Source organism: Lepidochelys olivacea (genome assembly GCF_965140295.1).
Source record: "Lepidochelys olivacea isolate rLepOli2 genome assembly, chromosome: 8".
NCBI classification, from domain to species: domain Eukaryota; kingdom Metazoa; phylum Chordata; order Testudines; family Cheloniidae; genus Lepidochelys; species Lepidochelys olivacea.
In genome coordinates this window covers 70535122-70552244 of record NC_140418.1, presented here as the reverse complement: position 1 = coordinate 70552244, position 17123 = coordinate 70535122, and the positions used below count along the sequence as shown (strand labels likewise).

General features: G+C 39.1%; 1 protein-coding gene across 4 annotated transcripts in view; it reads right to left on the bottom strand.

The window, feature by feature from the left end:
- The window catches only part of CDC14A (cell division cycle 14A), a 115191-nt gene that overhangs the window by 32139 nt on the left and 65929 nt on the right, over positions 1–17123 (bottom strand). For all 4 annotated transcript variants that reach the window (XM_084637158.1, XM_084637156.1, XM_084637157.1 and 1 more), the window contains 4 exons: positions 16488–16550; positions 10872–10959; positions 4066–4296; positions 586–724 (listed from right to left, as the gene is read on the bottom strand). In XM_084637158.1, coding sequence (XP_084493284.1) covers positions 586–724; positions 4066–4296; positions 10872–10959; positions 16488–16550 — 521 coding nt within the window. The remainder of the gene's footprint in view (positions 1–585; positions 725–4065; positions 4297–10871; positions 10960–16487; positions 16551–17123) is intronic.

Sequence of the window (17123 nt, the reverse complement as noted above, 5' to 3'; positions counted from 1 at the left end):
TGTGAGGTCGATCTAAAGATTCCAATCCTGCTGATGACCCACGTAGGGGTCAATATAAATGCCACATTACGGCATTTGTTTTTTCAGTTTGCTTTTTTAAAAAGCCAAAGATATTACACTCACAGTCATTAAAAACATTCAGAGTCCAAAGTCAAGCACTCAAAAAATCAGGAAATGCCAGAATTATGGATGCTTGTGCATATGCATTAAGATACCATCTTTAAATACATTATCACATACTTTTCCCCCCACATTCATCCTCCTTGGATAATCACAGGCTTAGCCTCCAACACTGACACCCCTTTCAACTCCCAGACCCCTTCCCCCGTGCCCCAAAAATAATCAAACCCAAAATCCAGGAGAGTTTTAACTCCAATAAAGGAAGAGTACCAGAGATTCCATAGAGATGTCACAATTGCTACTGATTTTATGTGGAAGATAGTCAAACGCTAAGGTGATGATGGGCGGCAACACAAAACACTATGACATTAGATAGATAAGATTTGGTAGATACTACAAATTGGTAAAAATAGAGATGGTTAGAAGCAGTAGACTACCTACAGTAATAAAAGATGCTATACTCACTCTTCCAAAAAGTGCTGCTGGGGTCCTATAATAGAGCCTGGCCGACATATTCTAATCCAAGCAATGACTTCAGCATGCGTGAACCTATAGTGTTTCATTATATAACAGGCTAGCAATGTTCCTGTTCTCCCAAGACCAGCTACAAGAGACAAAAGAATCAAAATAAATATTCATATACAAATACACACGTACAACACTTAAGTATTTTGAAACCAAAGCGTTCCCCCCCATACCACATCTCTATATTGCAATTTCATCCATGCCTCTGATGTTGGATTTATGATTTTTGCTTAATTTCTTATTCAATTTGCTACGTTTTAGAAATAAAGCTGGCCAGATACCTAAACAAGTATCAAATTGCTGGAAGTTTGTTTTAGTAGAAGTGTTTAAGAAAACATGGAAGAAAGGTGGATTTCATTGTAATTTGCATCATTTCACCACTAAAACCCTTTAGATTGAAAATTTATTTCAATAAAGAATTTTTTAAAGGAAGTTTTTAATTTTTATAACGGATTATAAAATACAAAAATGTATCTAATATCCTATAATAAATGTTAAAAAAGCAAAATGTGTTTCCTGATAAAGTAGAAAGAAAATTTTAAGACTGACCACTTTACAAGCTAGGGCTCAAATCCTGCAGACACTTAAGCATGGGTGTGAAAAGATATCCACATTTAAATGTTGGCAGGATTGGGATCCAAATTAGCTTTCTGGAATCACTATATCGTGTTATTAAATGAACACTCATTCAATTTAATTTTTTTAATTTTTTTTTTTTGCAGGTTGGCAAAACTAAAAAAATAAATACTAGTTAGTGTTTCGATAACTGTTTTAATCTAAACCGATTAAAGCAATGATCAAGTTGTTCTGCACAAGGGAAATTAAGAAACAGAAACTAAGGGACATGTCTAAGTTAATAGCAAGTTAGCAACAGAATAGGGATTTGCCCAATTCCAGTGCTGTGCTCTATCCACTAGACCACACTGTCTCCCCAATAAAATATTTAGAGTTTACAGTATGGTTAATTACAGCAGATGTCCATTAGCTGCTTAACTATGGTTTCTGCACTAACAGTAACTGTTGAGATAAAAACCTTTTTACATTTCTGTCTAGTATTTTTTTTCCATTTAATATAGAAGCACCACCACGCTACATTTAATCAAGGAATACTAATCTTGCTGTCTGACTTCTCAGAACGCTAAAATAATTTAAGAAATGGGATGAATGGGGTCACAAGAACAAATAATGAGCCGATTCTATTTAGTACCGCACTAGCTCTGTAGAATGATTTGAAGTGAAAGACAATAGTGTTACATTAAAGACAGACATGCAGTTTGTGTTGGGAAGGCAGTTTATACATAGATTTCTCAAACTGTAACAACTCACATATTTGTCTGAAAAAGAAAACATTCTCTGATCTACAAAAATATTTTTTATTACATCACATTTGTTACTGAAGGTTTCAGCAGAAAAGCTATGTGAAAAAACTAAGGCTGTGGAAACACCTGCAATAGCAAACTTTCAGATTAAATGATTTTAATAACAGCTCCAGTAACAAGTGATTTCTAACCTGGAAGCTGTAAAAACATCCTTGGAAAAACAAGAGAGCAATACAACTACTATGCAGTATATTAAGTACGAATGAACATTGAATTTGTATCTTATAAATTTAGTAGAGCCCAAGGAAGGAACAAAGGCCAAGTAGCTTATCTTCAGACAGTATGTTATTGAACTAAATGACAACTAGTTCAACAATATAAATGTATGACACTGAATTCAGAGCATTTAGAGTCATATACTTGTAACACAACTGTTAAGCATATCATGTCCCTCGAGCAATTAATCCACATAAATTATAACAATCTACTATTATCATCAATAATTTAAGTTACGACTTTAGTTCAAGCCATACAGCTCTGTGTTATAGTTGTCAAAATGTCTGATGACAACTTCTAAGCTATGCTCAAATAAATTGGTTAGTCTCTAAGGTGCCACAAGTACTCCTTTTCTTTTTGCGAATATAGACTAACAGGGCTGTTACACACCTGAACTTAGTTTTTTCTAAACATTTTGTAGGAAAATTTAGTGCTCATAGAAATGACAAAATGTATACCACTGTTCTGAGCGAGGCATAGTGCAAAGAAATATTTTGCTAACCTCTCTATATAACTCTGTTCATGCACTTCATTCTTGATCTTCAATGGCCCTGCTAGTCCTTCCTGTATAATCTTGAAGAAAACTACCACTAACTGTGCTTGATGCATCAAGATATAAAGCTTTGTGACACCACTATCACGAATGGGAGTTAATTTGCAACCACTCATTTTCATGTTATAAGAGATCAAGTTCTAGTGAACTGATCTACTGTGCAACCTATCCAGTTCTCCTTTGTGTAAAATTTTAATTGGAGACATAATCCATATTTGATTACTAAAAAAAAAAAAAAAAAAAAAAAAAAGATATATTAAGTCCCTCAATGCTATAGCTAACAAAAAGCGTCACGCCAGGCAGAGTATAAAGATTTTATTACGTGCTACCCAGTATTAAGTTATGGTGCAATGTACTTAATGTTTTACTCTTCCTCAGGCTACAACAGTAACTGCAAAATTGTGTGTGGTCGCTTTGGATGAGCTATTACCAGCAGGAGAGTGAGTTTGTGTGTATAGGGGTGGGGGTGTGTGTGAGAAAACCTGTATTTGTGCTGGAAATGGCCCAACTTGCTTATCATACACATTTTAAAGAGAGTGGTCACTTTGGATGGGCTATTACCAGCAGGAGAGTGAGTTTGTGTGTGTATGGGGGTGGGGGGGGGTGTGAGAAAACCTGTATTTGTGCTGGAAATGGCCCAACTTGATTTTCATACACATTGTGAGGAGAGTGGTCACTTTGGATAAGCTATTACCAGCAGGAGAGTGAGTTTGTGGGGGGTGAGAAAACCTGGATTTGTGCTGGAAATGGCCCAACTTGATGATCACTTTAGATAAGCTATTACCAGCAGGAGAGTGGGGTGGGAGGAGGTATTGTTTCATGGTCTCTGTGTATATAATGTCTTCTGCAGTTTCCACAGTATGCATCCGATGAAGTGAGCTGTAGCTCACGAAAGCTCATGCTCAAATAAATTGGTTAGTCTCTAAGGTGCCACAAGTACTCCTTTTCTTTTTGAAGAAGACTGTGTGACTCTTAACATCTACTAGCCCACTTTCTATAAACGCTGAAGAGAGATCTTCAGCAAAATAAACAAAACAAAAACAAACAGCAGCATCATTATATGGAATAAAAAAAAGAAACCCCGAATAGCAAATAATGTAATGTATAGTTCTCATGCTGGAGTAGAAGAATTTACTGTGAACTCTTTGTAGAATGAAAATAACCTGCACAGGATCAAAAACTCTTAAGCAAAATTATTTTCAGAACTGGCAAATGCTTTTTCTTATTTTGAACTAAAAACTCCTGAGTACACTGTGTTAGGTTTTTACATACCTTTACAGTGTACAGCTATAGCACCTTCAGCATTCTCGCAGATGTTCAAGAACCGTCGCACTATATGGTCACTTGGTGTGCTTCCATCTATGAAGAACAAGTCATAATGCTCAAAGCCAGCATCTGTAAACCGTTTTGCCTCATAGATTTTTTTGTTTAGTCTTATGATTGATGTGACATTATGCTTCCTGAAATAGGGAAAGTAGGCTTCAGGTGCATGAAGAGGATAACCTAAAAGAAACAAAAAAAGATTACACATTAGTATATCACTGAAACCTACCTGAAACACACACAAATCCAAACCTCCATTAAAAAACCAAAACAAATGAACACATTTTTGAATGAAAAACTTTTTACTCATGCTGTAAACAATCACATTTGACATTTTAATAAAGGTAAATATATCTATGAGAAAAAATATGCTAAGATGTGTTAAAAATTAACAAAAAGCTTTAGCCTGAGGTTTATAAAGCTATTATTCTTACAAATAAAAGTATCAGAAGACATTAAAGCATAATCTCTCTTAGGTACTTTACAATGTCCTGTGTGTTATAAGTTAGGTTTACAATTAATACATTAGACACCCACTCACACTCTAAAGCTATTCTTATAATGAAGGATTGTCTGCTTTAAAGTGGGGCATGTATATGAATGTAGGATTCCATAATGGTGCAGATGTGTATTTGTTATGGAGCCACAGGCCAAGAGCCTTAGAACAAGTGGACACCTTCTGCAACTAAGAAGCTACAGTACAATATGTAAAGAATATGCTGGCAATGCTACTACTATTCTAGTGCATTAGGTTTATCACAAGATGCGTTAATTTTAAATTGGTATTCTGTTTCTTTTTTATTTTTAACCTTTATTTCTGTGGGTAGTAGACCTAGCCAAACTGAACTTCCCATTGTTTATTGTTGGTTAAGAGAGGGTAACTCATGTGGAGAAAATAGCAGCTTTTGTTAAGAAAAGGCCAGATCTTTTTTTCTTGATTTGGGTTATTAACCTGAATTTCTTCCTAGCAATAAGTTTGGCTGTGCCAAGTGGAGATAGGATTAGTCAGAATTTCTCCTATGAAAAATTTTATTCATGACTATATGGGCATATAGAGGAATGGAGAAAATAAACTTATACAAACATTTAAAACTAAATACTCCTAGCAACTAAGTGAAATCCTGGTCCCATTGGAGTCAAAGCCAAAACTCCCATTAACTTCAGGAGGGACAAGATTTCACTATTTATGTAATAAGTCTCCACTGCCTTACGGCTAATTTTATAGCAGTAACTTACCTTAATATTAATGTTAGGATTGTTAAGAAACAGTTAATTAAGTTTAAATCCTGCAAATAAAAACGTATATGTTACAGGAAGATTTTTCTTTGAACCTGAAAGCTGGAGTCTCCATTCTGAAGTGAGTTTTGCACAGAGAAGTTGAAGAGGACCCCAAGAAAAAAAAAATGGATCAGAAGCCAGGATTAGACAGGGCCATGGTTATTGCTCCAAGAGAAAGGTGATCCCCTACACAAACTAGAAGCTTGTCTTTTCATGTTGTCTTCAGAGAGCCTCCTTCAAGCCTGAGAAGGCCCTGTCTGAGAACCTTTTGAGTTCATAGGTCAGAAGTGGTATTGGCTCAGCTTGAGAAGAAATTTTTCAGGTTTCCTCCAGAGGAAGGTGGGCCTGGGCCAGCAAAATTTCACTGTCTTGAGAAGACAACACCCCTGGGGCAAACCCTCTGGCGCTAGAAAATAAAAGTTCACCAGGCCATTCATGCAGATACTGTGAATGCTATAGCAATATGTAAAGCAACAGAAAATGATTAAAACCACTTTTATGGGAATGTTCGATTTTCCACAGCCTATAAAATCTTCTGCCGGACCAACCTCATCAGTTGGGATTAGAATTTATTTTCATCAGATCAGGTCCTATTAAGATTAAGAAAGGATGAATCAATCTTTGGAACAGAAAAGAATCTGGTGCCCTTATCCAATTAGACTTGGTATGTCAGAGAGATCTTATTAATGGACCACCTGAATCAACAATCTTCTCAAGAGATTCTAGAATGAGGAAAACTGAACTGCTTTTCCTAAAGCTCATTTTGAGAGGGTCCTGGAGAGACTGGGCTATTGGTTGGCTATCTGAAAGGCAAATGTCTCAAATCAAGCATTCCTCCACATCTTCATTAGCGAATAAGCAACTCAGGTCATCTTCATTAAAATGTGCAGAGTGGGAGGAAAGTTTCCCTCCATCAGCTGAGGTCTGAGAAAAATGTTATGCCAAGGGGTATCTTTAAAAGAAGAGACAGGTTTGTTGTTTTATGTTTGCTTATTTTAGAAAAGTGTTAATTGCCCTAGGACTGCAAACCCAGAAAAGGAGAAGAAAAAAAAAAAGAAAAAAGAGTCCTGTCCTTTGTGCTTAAGAGTGTTGCTTTGGCAGTCAGGTGGGAGATGAGCTGATCCTCCTCAAATTCAAACAAGCAATTTAAAGTTGAAGAAATTTAAAGGTGCCGACTATCTGCAGCTTGAGGATTGGAGGGGCTCTGATCAGTGAGGAGGGAAGCCTTAGATGACACAGAGGATGAACAGTGTGGGGAGCAAAGCAGACAAAGGTCATTGATGGTAGGGTACTCCATGGAACACAGTGGGCATCAAAACTTAGTCACTATGGCTAAAGATGGATCTTGCACAGCCATATTTTGGAGGGATCTCACACAGCCCACATTTATTCACCTGCTGCCATTTATCCCATCCAGTGGAGTTAAACCAGTTGTAGCACTGGTGGGAAGGCTGTTGATAGGCTGAATGGAAGTATTGTGACTTGGTAGTGGGTTCTATTCACTATGAACCTTAGAATCTTCTGCTGATCTGGACAGGTCACTGTATGAAAGTAAGCCCCCTTTAAGTTGAGGGCAGCATACCAGTCCCCTTGTTCTAGGGAAGGAATAATAGAAGTTAGGGTAGCCATGTGGAACTTTATTTTCTTCAGGTTTTTATTTAACTCTCTTAGATCTAAAATAGACCTGAAACCATCTTTTGCTTTGGGAATAAGGAAATAGCAAGAACAAAAACCCTTCTCCCTGAGAAACAGAGGAACTTCCTCTATGGCTACTGCTAGGAGAGATTGAACCTCCTGCTGAAGAATGGTCTTGTGAGAGTGTCCCTGAAGAGCATGGAGGAAGTGGTATAGAGGATTGGGAAAACATATGGGAAGGAACAGATGGGCCTGTATGAACTAGTATATTGCCCTTGACAAACTGTCAAAAATGTGTTTTTAGAATGGACAGCTGGATAAGAGGAATCTGCTGCCGCAAGGAGGAGTGAGGAGGTGATTGTTTCCAATAATTTCTGCCCCTTTTTCTCAGCAGGTCTTGCGGCGGAGGCAAAAAGCTTCCTCTTTGTCGCTGGTGTGTAGATTCCAAGTGACTTCAGAGCTGCCCTGGAACCTTTTAGACTACGTCACCTATTGTCCATCTTTTCTGAAAAGGACCTCTAAAAGGGCAGATCTTGAATGGTCTGTTATACTTCATGAGAAGACCAGAAGACTGCAGCCATATGCATATGCAGTTCGATTCACAGATATGGCAGACACCATGAATCGAACTGCTGAGTCCGCTGAATCCCAGTGATCCTGGCCATCAGCTTGCCCTCCTCCACCATCACTCCTGCCTGGAATCTTCCATTAGCCTGTCTTTAAACTTCATGATGTTTTCCCAGAGGGTAGTCATGACAACTCAGAGGGGTGACAACCTCAGGAGGGGTGCAACTGTAAGTTGCACCCTTCCTGTTGAATAAAATTTATGGCCAAACAAGTCCAGTCTCTTCGATGCCTTCCCCTTTGGTGTGAACACTTGATGCCCCTAATCCTTCCTGCTTGTTTGCCTACTGCCTCCACCAAAGACCCTGGGGCTGGGTGAGAGTAGTGGTGTTCAAAACCCTTAAAAGGGACATCTCTGCCTGTTTCACTGTAGGAAGAAGGGAAGGAAAGGAAGAAGGGGTCTACCAATTGCTTCATTAATTGGGAGTGCAACTCAGGAGGCTGCCACCAAAGCTAATTTATCCACTAGTTTGTGGCATTTCTTGCGGACCTCTTCCCCTGAATGTCTAATACCAAAGCTACCCTTTTAAGCAGTTCTTGGTGAACCCTGCAATCCTCCAGTGGTGGTGAATCACTCACCATCTCTATAACCTCATTTGGTGATAAGGAAGATGATGCACCAGGATGCTGATGCAACGTCTGGTCGGTCTCCTATAGTGGAAAAGCTGACTGAGCAATTTCCAGATGCTTGGTACCACATGTCAAGAGAACATTCCCCGAGGTGCTGACTACCCCTCAGAAATCAACTCAGGTGGGTGAAGAGAGGTCCTAGTAGGGGGAGGGACACCTGATGGTGTCCAGAAAGGCCTATAACATGGTGGTGTCTGGGCCCATACTAGCATAAGCCACTATCTCTGAGATGTGCCACTGCTGGAATTGCTGCGAGACCCATGAACTCCAAAGCTCTGATGGAGGGTATGCATCCTGTTTTGCATGGGACACAAAAAGACCCCACTTCCGAGTCTGAAGAAAATGACTCGGAGTCCATTGATAACAGTGAAGCAGAACCCATGTGGATAGGAGATAGATAAGCTGAGCTAGAGAATGGCAGTACTGGGGATATTAATGGTTGTTTGCCCCTGGATTGTACTGCCTCTTAGGTCATCAGCCTGGCACCCGACTTACAGGATTTAAACCACAGAATGCGAGGCATGGCTCTGGTACCAGTACTGAGATTCAAATCTGGCCCAAAAAGGACCTAAAACTGAAGCCTATCACCAGCACTAACTATACTCTATACCTAACTGACTGCTAAGAGAACAAATAAATTATATACAAAAAATGAGGGAAAAGCTTGTGACAGCAAGACCAGAAGTGCTCCAACAACCATCATTGTGGTAAGAAGAAACTGAAGGGCGGCTGGCTGCAACTCCATATTCTTATACCTGCATGCAATGTGTGCGATGGTGGAGAGCGCTTGTGCCATCCCAATGGATACTGATGAGGGATAAAGTTCCCCAACAGCTGCACATGAGGTGTGTACATACCTACAGTAGAACAGACATGTGCAATCACTCGAAGAACTCACCCACTTTGCAATGAGAATGCAGGTTAAATCACTCAAGCAATTACAGTCCTTCATTGCCTTGCCACAATGCCCTCTGTATGCCCAGAAGACAGACAAGTTCTCCTACAACTCACTGGGAAAGAGTTAAAGAACAGCTCAGCTTACTCCAACACAAAGAATCATGAGATATGTGCCCAAAAGTCCTGGTGAAACACAGGTGGCTGCAGCACCAGCAAGGACACAGTAACTTGTGGATGGCTTTGCAACTCTAAAGTATTCAGACTTCATATGATGGTCCAACCTTTTCAGTACTGTGGGCTGCATTTGTAGCTGTGTAGCACCTCCGCAGGCAATGTACATTAACAAAATAGTGTCCTCCATGAGGTGTGACCTTGCACGCACCATATGTGTGAGGTCATGCTGTGCGGAAGTTGCCAATTTTGTAGAGAAAAATGGTGCAGGGCTGGACGCTTTTCGGGGCCAGACACAATCGTCCTGAGGGATGCATCCTGCCCACTGGCTGCCAGTTGGACCACCCCTCATCCCTCCACTCCAGTAGTTAGTTGAATACGTGCTTTAAAGGAGCAACTTATAAATCACATCTGTTAAAGTGTTTTGCCTACTGCAGATAATGCTTGTAACTGAAAAGTAAAAAAAAAAGAAAAAAAAAGAAAAAAAAATGTTTTTTCTCAGTTCATGTACTCAATATATTTGACAGTTCTTTGCGGTTTCCATTTCCCTGTATAGCTAGTCAGTTTCCATTTTAATTTGTATGCGTATTTATATTAAATACAGCAGCTGGAAAGAGACCATTAAAAATTAGAAAGTGTGACTTTAAAACCACAAAGACTGGCAGGGAATCTGCGGGGTAAGGTGTAGCAAAACTACCACCTGTAACCAATGTTTTTCTAGGTTTCAGATAACAGGTAACAGCAGCCGTGTTAGACTGTATTCGCAAAAAGAAAAGGAGTACTTGTGGCACCTTAGAGACTAACACATTTACTTGAGCATAAGCTTTCGTGAGCTACAGCTCACTTCATCGGATGCAATTTTTGCAATTTTTTTAAAAACTAACTTGATTTCTAGTTGACTCTTCCCCTTTAAGTAGCATGAATACAAATCCGTTCCCCTCTCAATCAGGTTTCACTTCCTTGCTCTCTCTAAATGTTATAAAACCTACTAGTTTCTCCATCATCTACAGAATTTTCAATAGACAACACCTGAATTTCAAACGTAATAACAAGCATTTTTAAACCCTTCAGGGCTTTTTTATACAATATAAAGAATCTGGACTTGCACCCTTTTTTCTTCATTTCCCCCCTTTGTCGTTCACCTTTAATTCTGCATAGAAGTGAGTTCAGTTGTCAGTTTCAGGAAGAAAAGTAGGGAGCCACCTCAAATTTCGGAGTCACTTACTGAGTGAATTCCACAGATCTCTTCCGATTGTCACTGAATGAAATTCAGTCTTATGATGTGAAAACTCGATACAAAATTCTATCCAAACTGACCAAAAAACCCAAAAACCCATCAACCTACCAATCCACCAACTAGAATTAATGTAACTTTTTTTTTTAAAAACATACTCTAACCCTTAACTACTGTCTTCACAAATATGCCAGAGATTGGAAATAAAGACTAATCATATTAAGGAATAGCAGGGTTATAAAAAATAATACAGTGTTTTGACGTATGATTGACAAGAAAAACATACCATTTTCAATTTTGGTTTTTGGATGAGGTCCACTAAATGCTAAAAATTTTCCTGGAACAATCCAGTTGAAGTCACCATTTTCTACCCGCTAGTGAACATTTTAGGAAAGAAGAAAGGAAAAACATTTTAAAATTCACACACAACTGTTAAAAATCTATTTCTGAATAATACTTTTTTAAAAAATAACTGTATCCTCTCTATAGAAATCATATGAGCAAAGCATTTCAAATGTAACTATTTGGCTCAGAAAATGGGAGAAACCAGCCATGTATGAAGCTACTTGCCAGAAATGTACACGATAGTAAAGGTAATCTTAGAAAAGCCTGCTTTGGAGAGATCTTCAAATAGGCAACCTTTCTACACCTGACCTAAGACATTTCTGCTTAAAGGCTCAGGCTTTCCAATGCAGCTCTACTTATGAAATACAATAGATGCTGGCAAACACCAATTTTATTTTATGCATTATCAAAGGCTATGGAAATCTGCCACATCATTAACAATGGCAAAAAAGGAATCAATAGTAAACAAATTAAGACAAAATTAGCTCTCAAAATAATAATTTCCTTTTGAAAGTTGTAATCCATGTACTGGCATAGCTCTGATGGGTTAGCAAACAAACCCAACTATAAATCAATAAGAGGATATTAAAGTTTGAAAGAGGGTTTTCTTTAAAAGAAACTAAAAGAGTGCATGTTCCTCTAACATGAGAAACAAAAGTGTTTTGTTTATTTTTAAACTCAGGCTTCACAACTAATCTGTAAACCTGGAATTCTTCCATTGCTCACTCAGCCGGCCACATCTGAAAGCATCTCTGAGATACATAACCCAAGGCTTCTCTAATCTCTAAGGTTTCTTAAAAAAATTACAGATGGGTTCATTCCCAGTTTGACAGTGTAGTTGCTCTACACATGACATTTTTTGCAATGACACACTGTTTTCATGTTGTATGAAGATTTTTGTATAATTTATGAGTAGATGATATATTCAGTAGACCAGCTCGCCACCCCACATAAAATCTTGCCAAGTAAAAAGTTCTGATTCTGTCCATCACTATAGGTAATTTGTAAACTATTTGCCTGGCTACCCCATTACAATTGACTCCATGGTCCTCCCACAAGTAAAACTCATGCTGAAGTAAATAGGAGCATAAGGACTGGTGGCCTGACTCCTTACTTGGCAAACAGCAGAAACAAACAAATTTATACCAATGGCTGTAACCTCAGTAGACTGAGCAGAGTTTTATATAAGAACATTTTTTTACTTGATCACTCGATGTTGTCAGCTGTATTCATGAATACTGAATTCTTTGTACTTAAAAAGGGACATCATCCACACCTCAATTTTTAACCTACCTGAAGAAATATACAGCTGACAGATAACTGGAGATAGCTGATAAGAACTTAAGATACCATTATAAATTCAGTATTTTCTGTCTAGTTCAATGAAAAGGGAACAATCTATAAGCCTGGACCTGTGTAGGACAATGAAGGAGAATTGGTTTCTACATCCATTATTCTTGCATATCTGTCCATTTAAAATTACTCTTAAAACAACTCCCATATCTACACTACAAGTCATCACTTTTGTGATGGTGCCAAAAAAATACAGAAGTGTTTACATTTAGCTTCACATACTGGGAGCATCTGGACTGAATAAATACACACAGCAGGTTAGTTTGTGTGCACTCTCAGAGTTTAAACTGGAGAAGTGCAAGTATAAAGGTAAGTGGCATTTGGTTATGAGAAAGTTGGGGAGAACTGGATAAAGGAGAACACAGACACTTTTTAAATGGGCAAACCTGAAAGAATGCAAGAAGAGGAAATTGAAGAGGCTCCCAGATTCTCATTTCTTTAAGTAGGTCAAAATTAATCCAAGGCAGCAGTGTTCCTTTAAACAACATATTCCACATTCTCATTCTTCAAAAGTGAATAATCTCAAATGTAAACATTTAACAAATAATGGAACACTTTGTACACAGATCACTAGTTTATACTATTATGTACACACCCTACTAGAGAAACTTGAACGGGCACGTACATATTCCAAAGAATCTTCTTTTTTCAACCAACTATCTTTTGTTTTTAGAACAAGCATTTTACTATAGTATACAAAGAGTAAACAGAATAAAGATTACTTGTTCAACATAAAATATAGTAACTATAACAAAAAACGCTAAGCAATGCAACAAAGACTGCTGTTGTGGAGAACAAAATTGGTTTACCAGTCTATACACAATAGCACACTACTGAACTTAGAAAAACCTCTTTCAAAGATTTTTAAAATTGTGGGAACAGCTAGACGGTAGGAGATATGGGAGAACTCAATTTGGTGAATGCTGAATGTTCAATACTGAGTTCAAGGTTTGGCTGTCATTTCACTCCCTTCAAACTAAATTCTCAACTAACTTCTCAGTGGCCATTCTTCTTGCCCATTTCCTACTGCCTCTTGTACTTCAGAGGATCTTAACTCATATCCTAGAATCACAGGACTGGAAGGGACTTCGAGAGGTCATCTAGTCCAGTCCCCTAGCAGGACTAAGTATTATCTAGACCAGAGGTGGGCAAACTATGGCCCGCGGGACCATCCTGCCTGGCCCCTGAGCTCCCGGCCAGGGAGGCTAGCCCTGGCCACTCCCCCGCTGTCCCCCCTCCCCTGTAGCCACGCCAGCCTACCTCCCAGGCTTTCCAAGAAGCCTGTCCTGCCACTCTGAGTAGCACAGTAAGGGGGTGGGGAGAGGTGGTCAGGAGGCCCCGGGGGGCAGGGGGCAGTTGGATGGAGCAGAAGTTCGGAGGGGGTGGTGGTCAGGAGACAGGGAGCGGGGTGGGGATTGGAAAGGGAGTGGGGTCTTGGGGGGGTCACTTAGGGATGGGGGTCCCGGAAGGGGTGGTCAGGGGACAAGGAGTGCAGGGGGTTTGGATGGGTTGGGGCTCCCGGGGGGCCTGTCAGGGGGCAGGGGTGTGGACAGGGGTCGGGGACAGTCAGGGGACAGGGGGGGTTGGATAGGGGGTGGGGTCCTGACGGAGTGGTTAGTAGTGGGAGGTCCCAGGAGGGGGTTGTCAGGAGACAAGGAGCTGGGGGGGGGGTTAGATGGGTCGGGGGTTCTGAGGGTGGCAGTCAGGGGGCAGGAAGTGGGAGGGGGCGGAGGCCAGGCTGTTTGCGGAGGCACAGCCTTCCCTACCCCGCCCTCCATACTGTGCGCAACCCCGATGTGGCCCTCGGGCCAAAACATTTGCCCATCCCTGATCTAGACCATCCCTGACAGGTGTTTGTCTAACCTGCTGTTAAAAATCAAGGATAGAGATTCCACAACTTCCTTAGGCAATTTATTCCAGTGCTTAACCACCTTGACAGTTAGGAAGTTTTTCCTAATATCCAACCTAAACCTCCCTTGCTACAATTTAAGCCCATTGCTTCTTGTCCTATCCTCAGAGGTTAAGAAGAACAATTCTCCTCCCTCCTTCTTGTAACAACCTTTTATGTACTTTAAAACTCTTATGTCCCCCCTCAGTCTTCTCTTTTCCAGACTAAACAAATCCAATTTTTTCAATCTTCCCTCATAGGTCATGTTTCTAGATCTTTAATCATTTTTGTTCTTCTCCTCTGGTCTTTCTCCAGTTTATCCACATCTTTCCTGAAATGTGGTGCCCCAAACTGGACAAAACACTCAAGCTGAAGCCTAATCAGCGCAGAGTAGAGCAGAAGAATTACTTCTTGTGTCTTGCTTGCAACACTCCTGTTAATACATCCCAGAATGATCGCTTTTTTGCAACAGTGTTACACTGTTGACTCACATTTAGCTTGTCATCCACTATGACCCCCAGATCCCTTTCCGCAGTACTCCTTCCTACGCAGTCATTTCCCATTTTGTACGTGTGCAACTGATTGTTCCTTCCGAAATGGAGTACTCTGCATTTGTCCTTATTGAATTTCATCCTGTTTACTTCAGACCATTTCTCCAGTTTGTCCAGATCATTTTGAATTATAATCTTATCCTCCAAAGCATTTGCAACCCCTCCCAGCTTGTTACTGTCCGCAAACTTTATAAGTGTACTCTCTATGCCATTATCTAAATAACTGATGAAGATATTGAACAGAACCGGATCCAGAGCTGATCCCTGCAGGACCCCACTCATTATGCCCTTCCAGCATGACTGTGAACCACCGATAACTACTCTCTGGGAATTGTTTTCCACCCACCTTATAGTAGTTCTACCTAGGTTGCATTTCCCTAGTTTATGAGAAGGTCATGCGAGACAGTATCAAAAGCTTTACTAAAGTCAAGATATACCACGTCTACCACTTACCCTTAACCACAAGGCTTATTACTCTGTCAAAGAAAGCTATCAGGTTGGTTTGACACAATTTGTTCTTGATATATCCATGCTGAATGTTACTCGTCACCTTATTATCTTCTAGATATTTTCAAATAGATTGCTTTACTATTTGCTGCATTATCTTTCTGGGTACAGAAGTTAAGCTAAGCTGACTGGTCTGTAATTCCCCAGGTTGTCCTTATTTCACTTTTTATAGATAATTTTCAAAGATAATTGTTAATGACTCAGATATCTCTTCAGTCAGCTCCTTGAGTATTATAGGATGCATTTCATCAGGCCCTGGTGACTTGAAGACATCTAACTTGTATAAGTAATTTTTAACTGTTCTTTCCCTATTTTAGCTTCTGATACTACCTCATTTTCACTGGCATTCACTATGTTAGACATCCAACCACTACCAACCTTCTTGGTGAAAACCAAACCAAAAAAGTCATGAAGCACCTCTGCCATTTCCCCATTTTCTGATATTGTCGTCCCCCCCCGCATTGAGTAACAGGCCTACCCTGTCTTTGGTCTTCCTCTTGCTTCTAATGTAGTTGTAAATTATGTCTCTAGCTAGTTTGACCTCATTTTGTGCCATGGCCTTTCTAATTTTCTCCCTACATACTTGTGTTATTTGTTATATTCATCCTTTGTAATTTGACATAGTTTCCATATTTTGTAGGACTCTTTTTTGAGTTTAGATCATTGAAGCTCTCCTAGTTAAGCCAGGGTGGTCTCTTGCCATACTTCCGATCTGTCTTATGCAGTGGGATAGTTTGCTCTTGCGTCATTAATAATGTCTCTGAAAAACTGCCAACTGTCATCTTATCTCAAATAAATCAAACAGATTTTTAATGGAGTCACAAAGACTTGTTTAAGTTAAGCACGTTTACAAATCTTTAGACTTATTTTATTTAAGCATGCTCAACTACACTTAAAAAGGGACACCAATGCCTCTGTGCTAGCTACATGAATGATTTTTGAAAATACAGAGTTTTCTAGAAATACATACAGTAGTACATCAAAGCATTGGATACATTTTTTAATAAGCAATCTCCAGAAGATATTTTGGTATGTATTCAATTTAATATTGAATACACCACTGGTACATATACCACAGTTTTAACTTACATTGGTCAGCATATCATGATAGACATACAAAAATAAAATCCAAGGTCCAACACTACAATGGATTGCTATTTATGCACATTCTAATTCATAGCATATGCCACTGCACATGCAAGTTTAACATACTTTGAGCAAAGCTAGAATTAAGAATTAAATATTAAGAAATACAAACCTCATAGTGTTCATACTCATCCACATCAAATGTCTTAAAATCAAAGAATCCATGCTGAAAAGCCTAAAAAATAATAATAATAAAAAAATTTCTTACATAGGAGATTGATCATAATAATGTATTGTCAGGTCTTCGTATTTTGTAGCATATTTGAGAATCAACAAAATAAAACTGAGTTTAAAATTTTTAAAAATCCAAAAGTTTACACTAAGAACATTGAAGCGTGCACATTTGAGCAAATCAGAAAACTTGGAACTTTAAGTAACATTAAGGTACCACCTGCCATCTTAAGTCTACCCCCTTACACATATAATTATGGAACAGTCTTTTTTTTTTTTTTTTTAACTTTTTACTAAGGCAAAGTTACAATAAAATATTAACACACTACATCGTACATTACTTATTCAGGATTAGGTTAATATTCAAAGAAGCTGACTATATATTCTGGTTTGCTGTCTGGGGAGTCCTCCTCCCTTGAGGTAGCCTTTAATTACATTAATGGCCACTACTTTTCCCAATAATAAAATTGACTATTTCTAACTACTTACTTATTACTTTATATAGTGTATTGTGTAAGCTGCACAATGAATGAGAACAGGTTTCCCTCACCTACCACTTTTTGGGAATAAATGACTT